Genomic DNA, 21,396 nt, shown 5'->3' with positions numbered 1-21,396 from the left:
ATTGGCCTAAGGTTATTGCCTGAGGGTACCAGCAAGGGGCAGTATGGAGTTTTTGTCTTGAATACATTCAGTTTCTTATGTTTTATTCATTTAGTAGTATGTTGAAATAAATATTACAGTATTTTACAATATTACCAAATCATAATTTTATAATTATGGCAAATCTAATTTTTTTCTAATTCTTTTCCTTCAATTTTCATTATTCTTTCAATCAGTTGTACCTAAGTTTTAGATAGGTCTCAGCTACAAAATAGAATACCACATTTCCATAATTACTTTTTAAAAAATTTGTGCTCATTCATGTTTTGGAAAGTTTTGGCAATGAGTAGGATATTTATATCTTGAAAATACTGGGGGTCTGGCAGATAAGAGGTTGATCCAATTTTAATAATAGTTTGATCCCACTTCCAGGCCTTTCATGGGTCCAAATTAACTTACCTTTTTTGCTAGTGTGGTTATAATAGTTTTCTAATTGTAGGTTGCTCAGTAGAGAAAACATAAAGGCATCCCATATAGGCTTCTGTTTTCTCTTAGAATGATGTATTCAATAAATTTTTAACTGTTACTGCAAAAATATTGTTCAAGGATGTGTCTCAAAATTTGTACTCCCATTAGTACACATGCATTTGTTATGTATTTATTAAGAAAGTAAGATCACGGTCTTTAAAATATTTTCTCATTTTAGTTGAATAAAGTGAGTATGTTATGTAGGGCAAGGAAAAAAATAAGGCACTCAGGCAGGTTGCTGACTGCAGTCCAAATGGCTGATTGGAGAGTCTTTATATGCATTGGTAATGTGTTGTGCAATATAAGCTGAAATATATTCCACAAGGGAGGAAAACGGAATAGGTTACATACGCTGTTCCTAAGTGCAATGAATATAAAACTCCATTACTCACTTTAGGCAGGTGCTTTTTATATGAGGCTTTAAAGAAATATAAAACTGCTGGTGAAATGATCGGTTTGTACAGATACCACTTAGCTTCTAGTGCTTTGACCAGATAAAGAAGCTAAAAGTACTCTTGCAAACTTTTCTTGAGTGGTTTAGGGATTGAAGGTTAATATTCTCTTGGTGTAATAACCTGTTAGTATCAACATTGTGTAGCATGAAATTTGTTGCTGACTTGGCTGATAAAAATTATTTTCAGGGACACAGGAATAATTTTCTAGTTTTAATAATAAAAAATGCCATTTACCACAATTTCTTTTTAAGATCCATATATGAATTTAAAAATAGTTTTGAAAATCTTAAATAATATTTCTTTGTAGTTTTCAGTATTTGCTCTTCAAGAACTAGAACATTTTATAGGCCTTAAGACTGCATACATTTTGGATTGTAAAATAGCTCTTTTAGGGTAGGTCTAAAATAAGTTGATGAAGATCATTAAGAATTGAAAGGTATACTTACTAGTCTATAAAGGTTCATAGTGGTCCCTTCTACATATGCAAATGCCTGTATTTCTCTTTCCTTCAACTCTTAGAACAAACATCCGCTAATAGTTTAAGCCTGGAACATTCTTCATTAAATGAATTTTCATGAACATGAACTAAAAGGGAGATTGAAAGGGTAATATATAGGTAGGTATTCAGATGTGTTTTAGGTTTGCAATATGTGAACCAATGGATTTTCTTTTTAAACTTGTTCTAGATTGATTTCTTTCTGTTCTCTCTCTGTATTATTGAGGTGAAATTCACATAACATACAATTAACAATTATGAAGTGTACAATTCAGTGGTATTGGTTGTTTTTACACTGTGGTGTAAATGCCAGTTCTTTCTGGTTTAAAAACCTTTCCTTTGCACTATATCCTTCAAATAACCACTCCTTCACCCCTTCTCTGTCTCATCTGGTAAACTCTAATCTGCTTTTTGTTTCTATAGATTTGCCTATTCTGGGCATACCATATAAACAGAATCTCATATAATATGTGATGTTTTGGAATTTGGCTTTTTTCTGTCAGCACAATTGATACACACAAGTTGTTGTGTGTATCAATAATTTTATTGCATCATATTCTATGGTATGGATATATCAAAATTTGTTTAGCCATATAGCTGTTGGAGGACATATGGGTTGTATTCAGTTTTTGTTTATTACTGACAAGTTGCTGTGAACATTTGGTGTACTGGTTTTTGTATGAACATAAGTTTTCATTTTTCTGGGATAAATATCCAGGCATGTAGTTGTTGGGCTATATGGTAGTTGCATGTTTAGTTTTGAAAGAAATTGCCAAACCATTTTCAGGAGTGGCTGAGCCATTTTATGTTCCCACCAGCAATGTATGAATGATCCATTTTCTAACATAGTCACCATCATTTCATTTTATCCCTGTATTTTATTTTAGTTGATTGGATAGGTGTATAGTGATATCTCCTTGTGGTTATAAATTGCATTTCTCTGATAGAAATGCAGATGATATTGAATATCTTTTTAGATGCTTATTTGCTATTTATATATCCCCTCAGTGAAATACCTGTTTATGTCTTCAGCACACTTCTTAATTGGGTTGTTTTTGTTCTTACAGTTGAGTTTTGAGAGTTCTTTATGTATTTTACATACTAGTCCTTTGTCATATATGTGGTTTGTAGAATCTTTTCTCAGTCTTCAGCGTTTCTTTTTTCACCCTCTCAAAAGCATTTCACAAAGCAAGATTATTAATTGTGGTGAGATCAAAACCTTTCCTTTGTGGATTGTGCTTTTGCTGAGAAGTGAGGGGACTCTGCCTTGCCCTACATTCTGAAGATTTTCTCCTGTATTTTTTTTTTCTTGAATGTTTTTTGTTTAACATTTACATTTAAGTCCATGATTCATTTTGGCTTTTAAAAATAAGATGTTAGACCTAAGTTGAAGTTTTTTTCTTTGTTTTTTTTTTAAGCCTATTGATATTCATCTGTTATAGAACTGTTTGGTGAAAAGGCTGTCTTTGTTTCATGGAACTGCATTTGTAGCTTGGTCAAAAATTATTTGACATATTTGTGTGTGTCTCAGTTCTCCATTCTATTCCACTGATCTGTATATCTGTTCTTCCACCAGTACCATACAGTGTTGATTACTGTAGCTGTGTAATAAGTCTTGCAATTAGGTGGACTGATTCCTCCCACTTCTTTTTTTGGAATTATTTTAGCTATTGTTTTTCTTTGCTTTTCCATAAATATTTTAGAAAAAATTATCTGTGTGTGAAAAAAATCTTTACTGAGTTGAGTCTTCTAATATGTGAACACTATATGTCTCTTCATTTATGTAGATCTTATTTAATCTCATCAGCATTCTTTTCAGCATACAAATCCTCTACATGTTTTATTAATTTTATCCTAAGTATTTCATTTCTTCAATTATTGTAAATGATATTGTATGTTTAACTTCAGTGTGCATACATATTCATTGCTAATGTATAAAAATACACAGATTTTTCTATTTTTATTTTATATCCTCCAACCTTACTAAGCTCAGTAAGTAGGTCGAGAAGTTTTTAAAAATATTACTTGGGCTTTGTACATAGTTACATCACCTGCACATAGGGATGGGCTTTTTGGTTTTTGTTTTTACTTTCTCATCTATATTCCTCTTATTTTTCTTTATTGTCTTATTGCACTATCTAGAACGTCTAGCATTATGTTCAATAACAGTGAGAACCAACATCTTTGTCTTTGTCTCAATTATAATGTGAATGTGTTCAGTCATTCACCATTAAGAGCTTTGGATTATTTTGTAAATGTTCGTTCTTATGTTAAGGACCTTCTTTTCTATTTCTGTTTACCTGGAAGTTTTAGTCATGAATGGTTGTGGAATTTTGTCAAGTGCATTTTCTGCATTGACACATGATTTTACTTTAGTGTGTTAATATGGTGGGTTACATTGATTTGCCAATATTGAACTAAACATTCTTTCCTGAAAATAAACCACACTTGGTCATAGTGTATTTGTATTTATATTTATACACACTCAAACTTATTGCAGAATTCTATTATCTAATATTTTATATTTTCACATATATATTGATGAAGAATATGTGTTTTTTTGGGAGGGCTTTGTTTTGGAATTGGGGTAATTCTAGCTAGCTTCATAAAATGAAATGGGAAGTGTTTCCTTTTTTTCTTTGTCCTGGAAGAGATTGTATAGAAGAGATATCAATTCCTCTTGAAAGATTTGTTATAATTCTCTGTCTTTCCCTGGAGATTACTTTTTTGGGAATGTTTTTGTTTTTTATCTTGATTTATTGGTCCTTATCATCAAAGTTGTCAAATTCTCTGTACAGAATTGTTTGTGGTGTTTCTTTATTAACCTTTTGGTATCTGCAGAGTCTGTGGTAATATCCTGTTTCATTCCTGAAATTGGCAATTTATGGCTTCTAGTTTTCTTTTTTCCTTTGTTAGCCCTACTAGATGTTTGTCAGTGTTACTAATTTAAAAAAAAACTACTTTAAATAAATTTGTTCATTTCTGTCATCTTTAAATAACTAAAGACTAGTTTAAATTTAATTGGTTTCTGCTATTTGGGATTTTATTGCTCTTTAATCTACTTTAATCTCATGTTAATACAATCATTTCTGCTTTTTAAATAAATTAAGATTGAATTCACATAACACAACATTTACCATTTAGTTATTTTAAGGTGTGCAGTTCGGGGGCTTTTATTATATTAATAAAGTTATGCAACCATTACCATTGTCTATAGTTAGAAAATTTATCACCAAAAGGGATATCTCATACCTTTATTAGACACTCCCATTCCCACTTACCTCCATTCCCTGGCAATAACTAATTTACTCTGTATTTCTGGATTTACCTATCTGATTATTTCCTGAAAGTGAAATAATGCAATATGTAACCTTTTCTGTCTGACTTCAGTAACATGATGTTTTCAAGGTCATCCATCTTATAGCATGTATTAGTACTTCGTTTCTTTTTGTGTCAGAATAATATTCCATAGTTCTGGTATACTACATTTTGTGTATCCATCATTGGTTGGTGGACAGTTGTTTCTACTTTTTGACTATTATGACCATCCTTGTATAAGCTTTTGTGTGGACATATGTTTTTAGTTCTCTTGTGTATTACATAGGAGTGGAATTGCTTGGTCATATGGATTTCTAAGTTTAATTTTTTGAGGAAGTGCCAAGTTGTTTTCTATATCAGCTACACCATTTTACATTCCCACCATCAGGGTATGAGAATTCCAGTTTCTCCACATTCATACCAATACTTATTATTGTCTTTATTTAAATAGCCATTCTATTTGATGTGAAGTGGTATCTTAATATGTTCTGTTTTCTTTTGATTAATATTTGTATGGTTTACCTTTTCTTAAACATTTACCTACCTGCAGCCTGCCTACATACTTACATTTGAACTGAGTCTCTTTTAGACAGTGTAGAGTTTGGTCATATTTTTACTCCAGTCTGCCAATCTTGTCTTTTAATTTCTATATTTAGAACATTTACATTTAATGTAACTGTAGGTAGGTTAGGCCTGAAGCCTGCCTTTTATGTTTTTATTTTATGTTTGATCTTTCTTTAAAAAATTTTTCTTTTTCTTTCTTCTTGTCAGTTACTTGAACATTATTTAGAATACATTTTGACTTATGTTCAGTTATTTTGAGTGTATCTTGTTGTGAAGCTTTTTATTATTATTATTATTTTTTGGTATCATTAGTATACAATCACATGAGCAACATTGTGTTTACTAGATTCCCCCCATTATGAAGTCCCCACCACATACCCCATTACAGTCACTGTCCATCAGCGTAGTAAGATGCTACAGAGTCATTACTTGTCTTCTCTGTCCTGTACTGCCTTCCCTGTGCCCCCCTTACATTATGTGTGCTAATCGTAATGCCACTTATTCCCCTTCTCCCCCCCTTCCCACCCATCCTCCCCAGTCCCTTTCCCTTTGGTAACTGTTAGTCCATTCTTGGGTTCTGTGAGTCTGCTGCTGTTTTGTTCTTTCAGTTTATTCTTTGTTCTTATGCTCCATAGATGAGTTAAATCATTTGGTGCTAGTCTTTCTCTGCCTGGCTTATTTCACTGAGCATAATACCCTCTAGCTCCATCCATATTGTTGCAAATGGTAGGATTTGTTTTCTTCTTATGGCTGAATAATATTCCATTGTGTATATGTACCACATCTTCTTTATCCATTCATCTACTGATGGACATGTAGGTTGCTTACATTTCTTGTAAATAGTGCTGCGATAAACATAGGGGTGCATATGTCTTTTTGAAAGTGGACTCCTGCATTCTTAGGGTAAATTTCAAGGAGTGGAATTCCTGGGTCAAGTGGTATTTCTATTTTTAGTTTTTTGAGGAACATTAATACTGCTTTCCACAATGGTTGAACTAATTTACATTCCACCAGCAGTGTAGGAGGTTTCCCCTTTCTCTGCATCCTCATCTGCATTTGTTGTTCCTCATTTTTTCTATGTTGGCCATCCTAACTGGTATGAGGTGATATCTCATTGTTGTTTTAATTTGCATTTCCCTGATAATTAGCGATGTGGAACATCTTTTCATGTGTCTGTTGGCCATCTGAATTTCTCTGGAGAATTGTCTGGTTGTATCCTCCACCCATTTTTTAATAAGGTTATTTGCTTTTTGGGTGTTGAGGTGTGTGAGTTCGTTACATATTTTGGATGTTAACCCCTTGTCAGATATGTCATTTATGAATATATTCTCCCATACTGTAGGATGCCTTTTTGTTCTGCTGATGATGTCCTTTGCTGTACAGGAGCTTTTTAGTGTGATGTAGTCCCATTTGTTTTTAATTTTGATTATATTTTCCCTTACCTGAGGAGATTCGTTCAGGAAAAAGCTGCTCATGTGTATATTGAGATTTTTCCCTATGTTGTCTTCGAAGAGTTTTATGGTTTCATGATTTACATTCAGGTCTTTGATCCATTTTGAGTTTGCTTTTGTTTATGGGGTTAGACAATGATCCAGTTTCATTCTCTTGCATGTAGCTGTCCAGCTTTGTCAACACCACTTGTTGAAGAGGCTGTCATTTCCCCATTTTATATCTATGGCTCCTTTATCGTATATTAATTGACCATATATACTTGGGGGTTTATATCTGGGCCTTCTAGTCTGTTCCATTGGTCTATGGGCCTGTCCTTGTGCCAGTACCAAATTGTCTGATTACTGTGGCTTTGTAGTAGAGCTTGAAGTCAGGGAAGCATAATCCCCGCAGCTTTATTCTTCCTTCTCAGGATTTCTTTTTCTATTTGGGGTCTTTTGTGGTTCTATATGAATTTTAGAATGTGAAGCTTTTTTAGTGATAGTTTTAGGCTTATTCTTTCATGTATCTAACTTATTACAGTCTACTATATTACAGTCTACTAGTGTTACCATTTTTCCAATTCAAGTGATGAGTAGAAACCATACTTACCTTTATATTTTTTTACTTTCCACTATTTCTAATATAATTGTCTTAAATATTTCATCTATATATGTTGACACCCACATCATATATTCTTCTTATTTTTGTGTCAATATGAAATGTAGTATAGAAAGCTTGATAAGGAAAGTCTGTTATACTCACCCTATTTTTGCTTATTGTTTCTTTTTTCCCAGTACTACAACATTCCTTATTTTATCCTTTCTGTTTGGACTTACTTTAACTTTTGGGTAGGTCCTCTACTTAAAAGTTTGTGCCTTCTTAAGTTAAAGCTCCAAACCTAAAAGTTCCATTAAGTTGAATGCTTAATAATATAATGCAGATTTTCTTAGCTTTACTTACCTGAGAGGACTGGTTTTCCCCTTCAGTCCTGAAGGATATGTTTAACAGTTGAAAATGTTCTGCTGTTTCCTGTTGGACTTTATTGTTTCTTATGAAAATTCATTTGAATTTTTTTTCCTTTATGGGTAAAAGTGTCACTAGTCTTTTGCTCCTTTCAAGATTATTCCTCTGTCTTTAATTTCAGAAGTTTATCTATAAAGTGTTTTGATTTCTTTGAGTACCCTGAGGCTGGCTTAGCTTAATCTTCAGGGTTAAGCCTTTGCAAAATTTGGGAAGTTTTCAGCTATTATTTCTTCATGTATTTTTTAGCCCCATCTTTCTTCTCTCCTTCTGGGACTCTGATAACATGAATGTGAGATCTTTTGTTATGATCCCACAGATCCTGAGATTCTGGTCTTTCTTTTCTCTTCTTTTTTTTTTTTTTTTCTTTACAGTTCAGATTGGGTAATTTTTATTGTTCTGTCTTCCACTTTAGTGTTCTTTCCTTTGTCTTATTCATTCTGGAATTGAACCCATCCATTGAGTTTCTTATTTCTGTTACTGTGTTTTTCAATTCAGAATTTCTTTTTGGTGGCTCTTTATGTGACTGTTGTTGTTTCTTTCTCCCTTTGTCTTCCCTTCCTCCTTTTTTATTTCTTTGCTATATCTTTTTCATCTGTTTCAAGTATGCTTATAATTGCTTATTTGAAATATCTTTATGATGCCTGGCTGTTTAAAAGCTTGTCAGTTATAACATCTCTGTCGTCTTAGTGGCATATATTAATTGTCTTTGCTCATTCAGTTTGGATCTTGGTTTTGATATGACAAGTGACTTCAACTGAAATCTGGATATTCTGGGTATTGTTTTCTGAGACTCAGGATTTTACTTAAACCTTTTGTTTTATCTGGCTTCATTTGATAATGTTCTAACACTGGAAGGCGACATGCACTCTTATTACCGACAGGTGGGGGCAGAAGCCCAGGCTTTTCACTTGGCTTCCATTGTTATTGAAGAAAGGGGGATCCTAGTAACTTCTGGCCTATGGTGGGAATTCTAACTTTCATTTTGATTTCCATTGGTATCTCTGTGGTTTGGAATGGTTGGATTTCTGCCTCATTGCTGCTTCTCATGAGGGGCCTCCACTGAGGTCCCTTGTCTTGGTGGTGCTGGTTAGGGGTAGTGAGGCAGCTCATTGTTGCTGGGAGTTGGTGAAAGTCTTAGACCACAGTTTTTTTCTGTGGTGTTTGGCTGGAGTAGAACTGTTACCTAAACATTTTTTGTCTTACTGGGATGCTTGTTACAGTTCCTTGGTGAGGGAGAACTGGCTTTTGTTGGGAATTTTTTGTCTGTACCCTTTGGCCTTTCTGGGTTGTTGGTTTCTTTAGCTTCAAATCTGGTGTATATTAGGCAAAAACAAAACTTCACCATTGTTTCTTTCTTTGGGTCCTGAGGTTCCCTAACTGGTTTGCCTTCTTCTTTCCATCTTTCAGTCTTCTTATTTTTGTTTAATATATATTGTTGGGTTTTTAGTTGTACTTAGCATGAGCAGTAGGGAAAAGTCTACCATGTCTTCCTGGAAGACAGGATATGGAAATAGTTCATTTGTATAATGAATTATGAAAAAGTACCTTTTTAAAAATCATAATTTTTTTTTCTTTTATTAGAATTAGGGTGAATGTGGCCTTGAGTAGTCATCTGTTTGTTGATGCTCTTATTTGTTTGCTTAACCACACCTCAGCGACCTGACTTGATATCTTACTCTGAATTTGGCTGTAGTGACATTTATTTTTTAGGGATATGTCCTATACTGATTTCTGAATAATTTAGAGCTCAGTTTATGTTATAGATTGCATCATCATTTGTTCTTCCTCTCCTTGCACATCACTTTTAAATGTATTTCTTATAGTCCTGAGATCATCATCTATTTTATTTTTATATTTGGGCTATTCACTGGAAAAGCTTGGTGTTATTTGTAAATTTATATTTTGTACTCTATCCTCTTTCATTTCATTTATGTTTTTATACACACACACACACACACACACATATATGCACACACATACACATATACATATACACACACATATAAATTAGTAGCGGTTGTTTTTGTTCCTGATTCTATCTACAATGATTACAGAGCATAATTTATTTATTTAATAATAGAGTAGTTATTAATAGAGTAATAATAAGAGTACTTAATATGAAACCTTATTATGTGATAGTATTTAAGTTTCCAAACTTAGTTTTTAGATTATTTAGAAGTTTAACAAAATTTCATTTTTCTACATTAATTTCAATTTCTATGTAATTTCTAATATTTTTCCATGTGTAGTTTTCACACAGTTGTAACCATATTTCATGTACCATTTTATGTTCTATTGCTTGATATAACATTTCTTAATATGTTTTGTATACTTTTACATAAACATTAAGTAACAGGTTTTTAATAATAATAGTAATAGTAATAATAGTAATATTTCATAACACACCTAACCATTCTCCTCTCTTGTGACATTTGTTTTCCGACTTTTTTGCTGACGTGTAATTAATATTGCTATAAGCATTTTCTTCTTCTTTTAGTTATTTCTTTGAGATAAATTCCCTAGAATAAGTTGGTGATAAATTATAAAAATTTAGAAATAATGTAATATGTATTGCTTCTCAAATCATTCCACGAATATATAATACAACTGGTAAACAAGGGTAATAACTATTCTAATGAGGCCTCAACAATATTAAATATTGTAGATCGTACGTACAGATACTTCACTTTTCCTTTAATTCACTTTTCTTTATCTATAGTAAATTGATCTTCTGTCATATATCTTTTAATTACTTCTGTTTCCTCTTACTTGAATTTGCTTTTGTATTCTTTGCCATTCATTGATTCATGAATTCACTTATTCATTCAACAAATTTCTAAGTGCTTTTTAATGTGATTGATTAAAATTTTAATGTATTTTTCGAAAGAAATTTTGAAAGTTTGTGTAAAGTCTTTGGCTTCTCCCTATGAATATTTATACAATAAAAATGGAAATGTTGACTTGTCAAAGAGGGCTGGCCACATTTGATTTCTATTTATAACAATAACTTTTGCTTACAGGTTTTGTATACTTACTAGTCTTATTATTATTACCACCTTTATGAAAATAACATGTGGTGTGTTGTCTTTTGAATGGTGTCCACACCAGCCATCTGTTTGCTATCCTGGTTATGACATTGTGTCTAGGCAGAGACAGTATTGCATGAGTGAGAAACCTTTACCCCAGTTCCTTCTTTTGACTAACTCCTTTGAAGTAGCTTAAGTGGTGTTTTCTTAAGACTCCCCAGACTAATTTAATCCCTTCGCTCCTTATGTTTTTATAGCACTCTAAACTTCCCATTTTTGGCTCTTTTCATAGTATTATGTAGGTACATATTTGTGTAGTTATTGGTTTAATGGCCAACAATACTTCTCTCACTAGATTGTGCATTTCATGAGAGAAGATCCTAAATTGGTCTTGTTTACCCCTATAGTCCTAGATTCTGCTTGACATATAGCAGGGTATAGTAAATACTTACTAAGTGAATGAATGAGTGAGACATGTGAGTCCATGTGTAGTATGAGGGAGCATCTGGAGATGATCATGCATGGGTGCAGACAAAAATTCACTTCCTTAAACCAGGATTAAAGAAAGTCCAGTGTTATATGCAGGAGTGCTTTGATTTTGTCATGGATTGGAGGCCAGTGATTGAAGTAGCAAGATCGAATCTTGGTTGCATGCAGTCATAGTTCATACAGTCAAAGAATAGCTTATCAGAACCAAAGTTTCATAGTGGTCAGATGGTTACCTTGGTAATTGTATGATACTGTAGAGTTAAGGGTGTGTCCTGGCAGAATGTAAGTTAACCTAAGGCAGGAAGAGTCATCTTGTCCCGCACGCAGTGAGTGGATGTGTCGCATTTGTTTTTATTCTGATGTGAATGCAAACCTTTACCACCAGCCTGCACACATACACACACATATACACACACACGATGTTTCCTTAATTTAAAAGATAGTTTTTCCTTTCATTATGGCTTCTTTCACTTTGTCAGCTAGTCATTTAGCATTTTTATCCACATTTAAAAAATGTAAAAAAATCTTTGCCACAGTTTCCCTTTTCTGTTTATAATAAGGCCTTTCAAAATTGACTCTACACTTCCTGCATGGTATTTTTAAATGATCTCATTTCATTTTTGCTGTAATGCCTACATTGTTTTGTTTATTAATCTAGTGACCAAGAGTGGTGATTTCCTCCACTCTTTCCCCCTTTTGTTGTCAGAATATGGAGTTTAATATAATCAACTTTTGTATAATAGTTGTCCTTTGGATATTCCCCCCAGTGGTTATTACTGAGAATTTAGTTTCACATATATTCTCCTCATATGTGTTATGAAATTACCTAATCTAAGAAGCAGGAACTTTGATTTTTCTAAGCATTTTATTTTCATATCCAAGTGTTATTTTTTAAGTTCTTGTATGGGGATAATACTAAATAATCATAACTAATAATTGGATATTACTTATTTTTTCAACCCAGAACTTATATATACATTTAAAAAACTCTTAATATTGTATCACTTTGTTATTTATATAATAAAGAAAAATTATTTTTCATATATTACATAGTTCTTAGAGGCTAGTGGAAAATATAAAAAGTTTCAGAAATTATCCTTGCTGTATCATTTAATAAACAAGTTTTTAGTTCTTTTAAATTTTTTTCATCTTTCACTGAAATTGCTGACTTTACCTAGTCATAATTTTTTCTACCATATCTACAAAAACATATTAACTGCTTCATTTAGTGTAAATTTTCTTTGTCTTTAAAAAAATACTGACAGTATTATGACAATATTACTCCCTTCAAAGACCACTTTTCTGTATCCCATCATATAGTATTTAATCTCCTTTCACTACAGCTGATCATTGGCTTTCAGAGCAATGGAAACTTAGTTATAATTGAATCCAACTACTCACTTTTTCATATGAAGAAACTGAACCACAAAGGTTTTAAATCCAAGATGACAGCTGTTTCATGGAAGAGCAGAGTTTATACTAAAGTAAAGGTCTAGTGATTAATATATCTTTCAGTAAACTTCCTTATTGCTCCTTAATGTTTGTAAACTCAATTTCCCTAATCTAAGCATGTGTACTGTTTGTAGTAATAGTAACAATAGTGAGAATATACTAGCTGATTTTTATTGAACCACTTACATGCCAACTGCTCTGTTAACCACTGTCCATTTATTATTAGAGTGCTCATGATTATTCTGTAAGGTAGCTCGTGACATATACTCACTTTACAGAGAAGGAAACTAAAACAGTGTAGTTAAGTACATTTTGGGGTTTATAACGTGTTTAATATCTCTGCAGTTCCTGCAGTGTTTAACCTAAAAAATACTTGTTGCTTCCTCTTCTATCATGAGTGAAATCTTAGGAGAAAATTCATTTATAAGCTACATTTTCTTAAGAAACATATAGCATATCATGATGTGACTTTTATTCCTGGCAGCATGGGATACTAGTTAACCTGAAAACCTTTCCTCTACAAACACATAACACATAAATTCTAAGTGAGTTGCTGAACCTGCATGAAAGAAAAAACGAGGAGGAAACTGAAAACCAAGAGTGGGAAATAGGCACTCAAGCATTGACTGAACTAATGGACTCTGGCAACCACGTTATCAGGTGGCTTGGCTTTTAATCACCAAAAGGGGGTGGGGACAAGAAGGGAGAAGGCGTGTTCTGTTTCCCTACTCTCATCACTACTAAAGACCAGTGAAAAGGTGAACTGTTTCAAAAATCGGCCACACTTTGAATTTAATAAAGAAGCTTCTTTGTTTTGGCCTTGATGAGGAAGTGGGAAGGGTGCATTCCCTGAGAATTTGTAACCACAGTCCTGTCATCAGTCAGATGTTAATTTCTTGCATCACCTAGGATCAGTCAAACTAGTAAGTTAACTTGCCATGTGGTACTGCATAGGCTGGTTACCTAGCAGTTAACTGCTGGATATCTAGCAGTTACAGGTAGTTATATTTTATATCTATTACTTTATTCATACATTTTGGCTTAACTCAACCCTAGATTACCACTTCACTTTCTTTTCCATGTTAAAAACATTATCAACAATGAAAAGTCAACCACTGCCTTTTAAAGTTTGCTGTCTCCTATTTGCTTGTCTCATCAGAGGGAGCCATTTGCAATCTTTGTCACATATTGAGTCTTAGAAGCAGCCAGATTTCTTGGTACACCTATCTTTCCTGTTCTAACTACTCTTATTCTGACTCCCACTTTCTTATGTGATGTATCTTCCTCTCATTTCATTTTCTCCTTGTATTTTTCCCCTGATGTTAATGCTTTCCTTTTACTGTAGTATCAACCATTTGGGAAGTCTTTGCTATTTTTATTTTCTGTAATTTAGGTCCTTTATAACTCTGCTAAGGTGGTTTATCCCTTCAATGTATATGTTAAAAGAATTTATCTCCTTCCCCTTTTAGAAACCTCAATTATTGGTTCGCTATCCTGTTCTTTTTACTGTTTTTGTTTATCAAGCATGAGTCCTGACTGCTTGAGCATCCTGAATGACATTTTATTTTATTACAGTTTTGCATATATTTACCTCTAAATTTCTAAAAAAATGCTTATATTGAAATTTTCTTACTTTCCATGTTTAGATATTATCTACATATTTTCTGTTGCTACAAACTTAGTGTCTTAACATAAATATATTCCTAGAATTCTGTAGTTTAGAAGTCTGAAATGAGTCTCATACAAAAATCAAGGTGTCAGAACGGCTATGTTTCTTTATGAAGTCCTAGGAGAGAATCCATTTCCTTGCCTTTTCCACTTTCTGTAAGCCACTTGCTTTCCTTGGCATGTGGCCTTCTTTCTGTCATGTGTCTTTCTCTGACTCTCCTCTTCTGCTTCCTTCTTTCATTTTTAAGGTCTCTGGTGATAGTATTCTCCCTATTTCAAATCAGCTGATTGGTAACTTCAATTCCATCTGCAACCTTAATTCTTGTTTGACAAGTATGGTAACATATTCACAGGTCCTGGTATTAGGATGTAGACATTTTTTGCAAGGTGGGGCAGGATGATACTGCCTACCAAAGAGGATTTAGCTTTTAGAGCCAATACTCACTATCTCTATTTCTATTCTTACCTAAATTATATAATATAGTATCACAATTTTAACTTAAATTTATATTTAATAGATTATATTATGACCATGTATGAATTATAATGTACTACCTTTAAGTATTTTTTTCTTAAGCAACTTTTATTCTCTCTTCTCTTCCTCTAATGGACTGTATGGCAGCAGTATTTGAGTATATGTATGTAGGAGTGCTTTGTAAAGGCAGTGTTTCAAATGCAAAATACTGTCACTATCTTCGTGGTTGTCCTATTGATATTGATTCATGCCAGCTGACTATACATATTACCAAAATACTGAAGTTTCTCTTTAAGTTCTGTGTGAAGTTCATCTGATTTCTCATAAAAAAAGTTACTTGAAGAGTAACTACAGTATTTTGGCCTCCACTTGTAACAATTATAAATCGTGGCCTGCATTGTTACCTAACTAATATTCGTAATACTGCCTATATCCAAGCCATGGTTTTTTAGTTTCAGTGCTTTTGTTCTTTTTGTTTAACCATGTTGCATCCCTAACAGATTTTCATTCACAATTTCAGAAAGCAGCATTCATGTAGAACACAATGTGAGTGGTACTGTGAGTTGTGTAATGCCAAGACTCTGTTCTTCTCTACATTCCAGTGCTTACATTTGGGACATTTTACAGATTTGGTTTGAAAGTGGAATGGAAAGAAACCCAGGTTATTTTATTAAGACTTTTGTTTTTAGAGCAGTTCTAGGTTCACAGCAAAATTGGGAAGGTACAGAGATTTCCCATATACCTTCTGTCTTCATACCTGCATAGCCTCCCCCAATATCAATGTACCCCACCAGAGTGGCACATTATTTGTTACAGTTGATCAACTTACATTGACACATCATAATAACCCAAAGTCCATGATTTACATTACCAAGATTGTTTTTTACTAGCAACTTTTCTCCATTGTTGAAGTCCATCAAGAGATGACTCCAATTTATTTTTTAAAAATCTGAGCTTGTGGCATTAAAAACAAACTATAAAAAAGGCTTTCTTGTGAAATTATACATAACATGTTTTAGCTATTAGAAGAAATTTTAAAATATGAGAGAAGTGGAATGATCATAAAAATATGAACTAAGTTCTTGATACTGTTAATCTAAACCAAGGTGCATTTATATAGGTATATGAAATTGTTATCATAATAACAATTTTGATATTGTTTCAAATATTAAGTAACCTCTTTTGATAAAAGTCTTATATATAAATGCATTAGGTATTAACAGAGACCTACCATTTGTGACTGAAGGTAGAGTCCTAAACTTTGTATACTGTAAAAGAAACTATGGCATCATTTAATCTTCTGAGTGAGTTTTTTGAGTCACAGATTTTGAGAATCTGATAAAATTACAGAAAAGTGTATAAATACATAACATTTTAGAGTCTTGCTCTGAGGATAATAGATACCACTTCAAATGGAAACAACACAGGTGGTGAATATTAGAAAATAGCAGCCAATTAATACTTGTTTATGTAACAACCAAATAGATATTAGTCAATTGGGAGGTCTTTCTGAATTAAGGGTTAGTAATGGGAAGGTGTTTCTTGATGATGTCCTTTAACTATTTGTAATCATGTAGTGTGTTAGTTAATTGCAGATTCTTGGGCCCCATCTCAGGAAAACTGTTGGGGGTTATGGGACTTCCTGACCTCATTAAGGTTATTAAAGATAAAAGATTTCAGAATAATGTTTAATATATCTATCATAGGAAGTTTATGATTTTTGTTTTATTTGGAAGTCCTTTAAGAGGAACTATATATAAATAGTGAATAATATATATTTAATCAAAATCTGGAATGGGGAAAAGAAGGGAAATTATGTTGGTAGATGTTCATGAATATAGGCAAAATGATGGGTACAGTCTTCTGTGCAGGGATCAGATTGTATTATACACCTTAGCTCTTTCACTAACTATAGCACTTTGAGCAAAATATTACTTAATTCCTTTAATCTGTTGTATCTTAATCTGAAAATGAGGATAATGTACATTTTTATTGTTGGCCTGTTATGAGGGTTGAATGAGAGAGATAGATATGAGCATAAAATAACATAAGTCCTCAGTAAATATTAGTTGATTAGAGTTTTTCATCTTTATCATTATCATTTTAGTGGTTTGAAATGTTGTTAGTGTAATATTCTTTAAGTTTCCCTGCCTGTTTAATCCTCACCGACCATTTAGGGCCAAATGAATTTCTTCCTTCTAAATTAAAATTTTTCTACCATTTATTTTATGATAATTATTCCCTTCTTTACTTTTATGTCCTTCAGCAATAGCATATAATAGAGATGTTAATGCTCACTTTTGGTGAATTGATATAGAATTCCTTTGATTCTTTTATCTACACATGGCATGTCAGTTTTGTTTATAAGCTATTGTATTTTAACTTAGTTGCTGTTTTGAGATACCTTGTTTCTTTTTCCTCAACCCACCTGACCAGCATATTTTGAGGAGTCTGTTTACCCTAAAAGTTTCCTGTTGAAATAAGATGTATCAGCCTAAATGAAACTCAATTTATATGTTACATTTGTTACAAATCTTGCTCTTGTATTCTAAAATTAAATATGATTTATTAGTCTCCTGTTTTGTTAAAACACATGATTATTTAAGATACTTACTTCTTGAGCTTGACTAATCAAGAGCTGACTACATAACTGTAGTTATGAGAGTTCAGCCCATTTATTTTAAACTTGCATCCTTCCACCGCCTAAACAGTGAACTATGAAACCTAACACAAATACGGTAAGAACATCTGAGGCAGATAATTAAGGTATAATTAAGTTTAAATGCCTTGGTGAAGGAATATAAAAATTATTTAAATTCAATCAGCTAGTACATTTGCAGTTTTCTTTTATTAGGTGTGAAATCTAAGAATCCCCTGCCAACTCTTGAGGGCTCAGTCCAGAATGTTGAACTGAAGTACTGCAGTACATCATTGGTCAGATGTGCCTCTGGGACCATGGGATCAATAAAAATTTGTGCCAAAGCCCCAGGTATGTGCAGCTGGACCGTGTAAAACTTTATTGCCTGTATAGGAGAATTGGCCTTGCATTTTATAAGGAACGTTACTGAAACAAGAATTTGCTCATTGTTCCTATGAATCAGAGGTTTTAAATTTTTTCTTTTTTACTTGAAAAAATGTTTTAAATTGTGCCAGGATGATACTTCTTTACTTAAATAAATTAATTTCCATTTAATGAAAAACACTTTCTTTGCATAGTTTTAAGAATGGTAATGAGGGAGAACAACTAAACTTCATTCTTATACTTTTTGGGAGAATAGGAGATACAGATATATATGACACTTAAAATTAAATTAAAATGTTAGTATAATAAAAAAAAAGTCCAGCTGTTTTTCAATTTAAGGTTGTAATATACTTCACCTTCTTACCAATACTTATTTCATAATACTTTCCTTAAACTATTTGTAATTTTTTTTCAGTGCAAATTAAATTTCTAGAGAAATTTAAAGAGGTACAGAGTCCACTGAATATTTAGAATATACTGTATTTCCTTTTTGTAAGCTTACTGAACATGTTCTACATTAATTAGCTAAATATTAAAACTTAATTTTTAAGAGTTAAATGTGCTTTTATATTAGTAATATTTTTTAGAGAATAAATGTACAGCTAAAATGACCAAATATTGAAATGTTATATTATGATAGTATATTTCAAGATCAAGCGTTCTCAAGCTACTTCTGTATTTTATATGATTTTTTTTCATTAATATTTCTATTCAGGTGATAGTGGAAAAGAGAAGTTGATTCCATTGCTTCAGGGTCCTTCTGACACTAAAGACCTTCATAGCAGCAAGTGGCTCAATGAGAGTAGAAAGCCAGAATCTCTCTTAGCTCCAGATTTGATAGTCTTCACAGTCCAAGTTCCACAATATATGGACTACTGCCATAATTCTGGTAAGTACAAACTTAATCATTATCACCTTTTTGCATTTTCTTTACCAGTAAGATTTTTTAAAATTGGACTTAAAAAAAAAAAAAGGGCCTCTTCTTTTTTCTTTTTTCTAAATAATTTGTGTCCATTGGGATGCTCTCTGCAGTGTGTCATTTTGATAAATGACCTATGTTTACAAACACGGTTTTATTTTATGTGAGAGATAGTTCAGCTGTATGTATAACATTTTTAGATTCTTCTAAATCCAACTGAGTTTTAAAATACACTATATAATATGCAGGAAGGAGTAAAAGAAATTTAAAACATTGCAATGAAAAAAATATTTTTTGGGGGATAGTAACACTTTGTGACCCATGGTTTGCCATATTAAAATTAGGTGTTTGGGCTTTCTGTAGTTTTGCAAAAAGGAAAAGGTGTTGGTAGAACCAAGAAAAAACTAAGAGGTCAAGATCTTATTCCTTAGTTATATATTTTTCTAGTAGTATTTTGCCTAGAATCGGTTTCATTTCATTCACCACCATAATAGCAGAGCCATGCCTCTCATGTTGAGAGGAGATGCCAGAGGATCAATGAAGACTGGAGAAAAAAAAGGCATGGTAAAAAGAGACTAATATCTCCCACGAGTTCAGTTAGCCAGGATGTGGTTAGTAAAGCCAAGGTGGTCAGTCACTGAGGCTAGAAATAAGATAGCTGCATACAGAGTTCTTAAAAGAGTAGGGCACCTGAATTTTTTTTAGAGTTAATTGGCCCATGAGGAAGTGGTTTCAAATAGCTGTCTAAGAGTAGAGCTCCGTTTAAATTATTCAACAAGTAATATAGCTTATAGAAAATGTTGTTCATCATTGCATGAGTTCAAAGTAAAAACCATGAAAGGTCTGTAATTAACTAGACAAACTATGTGGAGGTGAATGTTCCAATCATTGCACAAGTGTCCATATGCAGGAATACAAAAATATTTGAAAGATGAATTTTGTTACAGTAGCATTTGCAGCTGAATGACATCCACGTTACAAACTGGAAATTAGTATTTGAAAGGTGAGCCTGAAGACCCCATCAGCATGATTCTAAAGACAACACTCCTCAAAAAGAAGTTATCAGCCTGGTGAGAATGGATATGGAACACTAAGGAAAAAGTGGATGAGGATGAGGGTAAACCCAAACTAAGACTGTACCTATGGATAAAAGATTTTACCAATCTTTTAAGGCAGGGATTGGCAAATATTTTAATAAAGGGGAAGATAACTAGTATTTTAGGCTTTGTGGACCATATGTCTCTGTCTCAACTATTCAGTTTTGCTGTTTTAGCACAACAATAACCATAGACAATATGTAAATGTGAAAGGGTGTGACTTTCCAATAAAACTTTATTCACAAAAATGGGAGGTGGACCAGACTTAGCCAATGTGGTTTGCCTACTCCTGTTTTAGGGAGAAGGGATTGCTAGTTAAAAAAACATCATGCTTTTGTTAATGCTTATTTAATCAGGTTCCTTTTGGTAAACTTCTTTACATAATTATCTCTATAGTAGTTTTTGATAGGTTTTTGTTTTCAAATCACCAAATCATTAAAAATGTTATTAAAATAACCAGACAATTCAGTTAGAATTTTGATACTTAAGAAGAGACTAAGCTTATTTGAATCTACCACATATTTTTTAATTGGATAGGGAATCCTAATTTTTTGTTTTGCCGTATACTCAGAATGATTAATGTGTCAAGCCTATTTAAATAATAATCTGATCTTTCCCAGAACAATATATTATTATTTGTAATTTAAGTGCATTTCTGGGGTCAGAAAAATATGTTTGTATTTCTAGCCTTTTGGGCCTAAAAGTAAACTGTTATTAAAAAAATTATACCTATGATATTTCTAGGGTGAAGTTTTATTTTTTCTTGGTGCTAAGGAAATTCACCTAGTCTTCAACACTAATGTTATACTTAGTGATATGTTTATGGATTTGTGTGTATAATGGTGATGTGATAATGTATGTGGTGCTTTGAAAATATTCCTTTGGATATGTTTTAATCCTAAAACATGATGTGTTTTTACTTAAACTACATTCACATACTTTATTTCAGACATTTTAAAATTTAAATTTTCCATCCACCAGGCAGTTGCCACCTACAGTCATGACTCAAGTATTTGTGATATGATTATGACAGAGCTCATAAGTATTATTTTTTAAAGCCAGTTTAAAAATAATACTGATCAATCTATGTTCCTGTAACAAGATTTAATTTGGAGATGTGTGTGTGTCTGTGTATATTTAAATGATGGTGTAGACAAATCATAAATTTTAAATGAAATAATTTATTAACAGTCTTTCCTGACTTCACTAAAATATCACCCTATTTTCCTGATCACTGTACATAAATTTTTTTCTTGCACATGTGTATGCATATACATGTGTTGATACACACTTATTCCCCCCACCTTTTTTTTAGTTTTTCTTTGTGCTTACCACAGTCTTTCATACTATATATATTACTGAATTATCTTGTTGATATTTTTTCCCATTAGAATTTATGCTTCATTTGGGCAGAGATTTTTGTCTCTTTTGGTCGCTGCTGTATTCCTAGTGTC

General features: G+C 32.6%; 1 protein-coding gene across 11 annotated transcripts in view; it reads left to right on the top strand.

The window, feature by feature from the left end:
- The window catches only part of VPS13B (vacuolar protein sorting 13 homolog B), an 876,251-nt gene that overhangs the window by 258,281 nt on the left and 596,574 nt on the right, over positions 1 to 21,396 (top strand). For 9 of the 11 annotated variants that reach the window (XR_005022793.2, XR_008996232.1, XM_036876002.2 and 6 more), the window contains exons 18-19: positions 17,759 to 17,893; positions 18,642 to 18,815. Coding sequence is in view for 8 of the 11 variants with exons in the window: in XM_036876002.2 (XP_036731897.2) it covers positions 17,759 to 17,893; positions 18,642 to 18,815 (309 nt within the window). In the remaining 3 variants the exon portion in view is untranslated. Of the gene's footprint in view, positions 1 to 17,758; positions 17,894 to 18,641; positions 18,816 to 19,795; positions 20,493 to 21,396 lie in introns of those variants that run through there. The other 2 variants (XM_057497866.1, XR_008996233.1) reach the window with 2 other exon arrangements.

The sequence above is a fragment of the Manis pentadactyla genome, chromosome 3 (genome assembly GCF_030020395.1).
Source record: "Manis pentadactyla isolate mManPen7 chromosome 3, mManPen7.hap1, whole genome shotgun sequence".
NCBI lineage: Eukaryota > Metazoa > Chordata > Mammalia > Pholidota > Manidae > Manis > Manis pentadactyla.
Note: the sequence above shows the minus strand (reverse complement) of the source record. Positions and strands in the feature narration are given on the sequence as shown.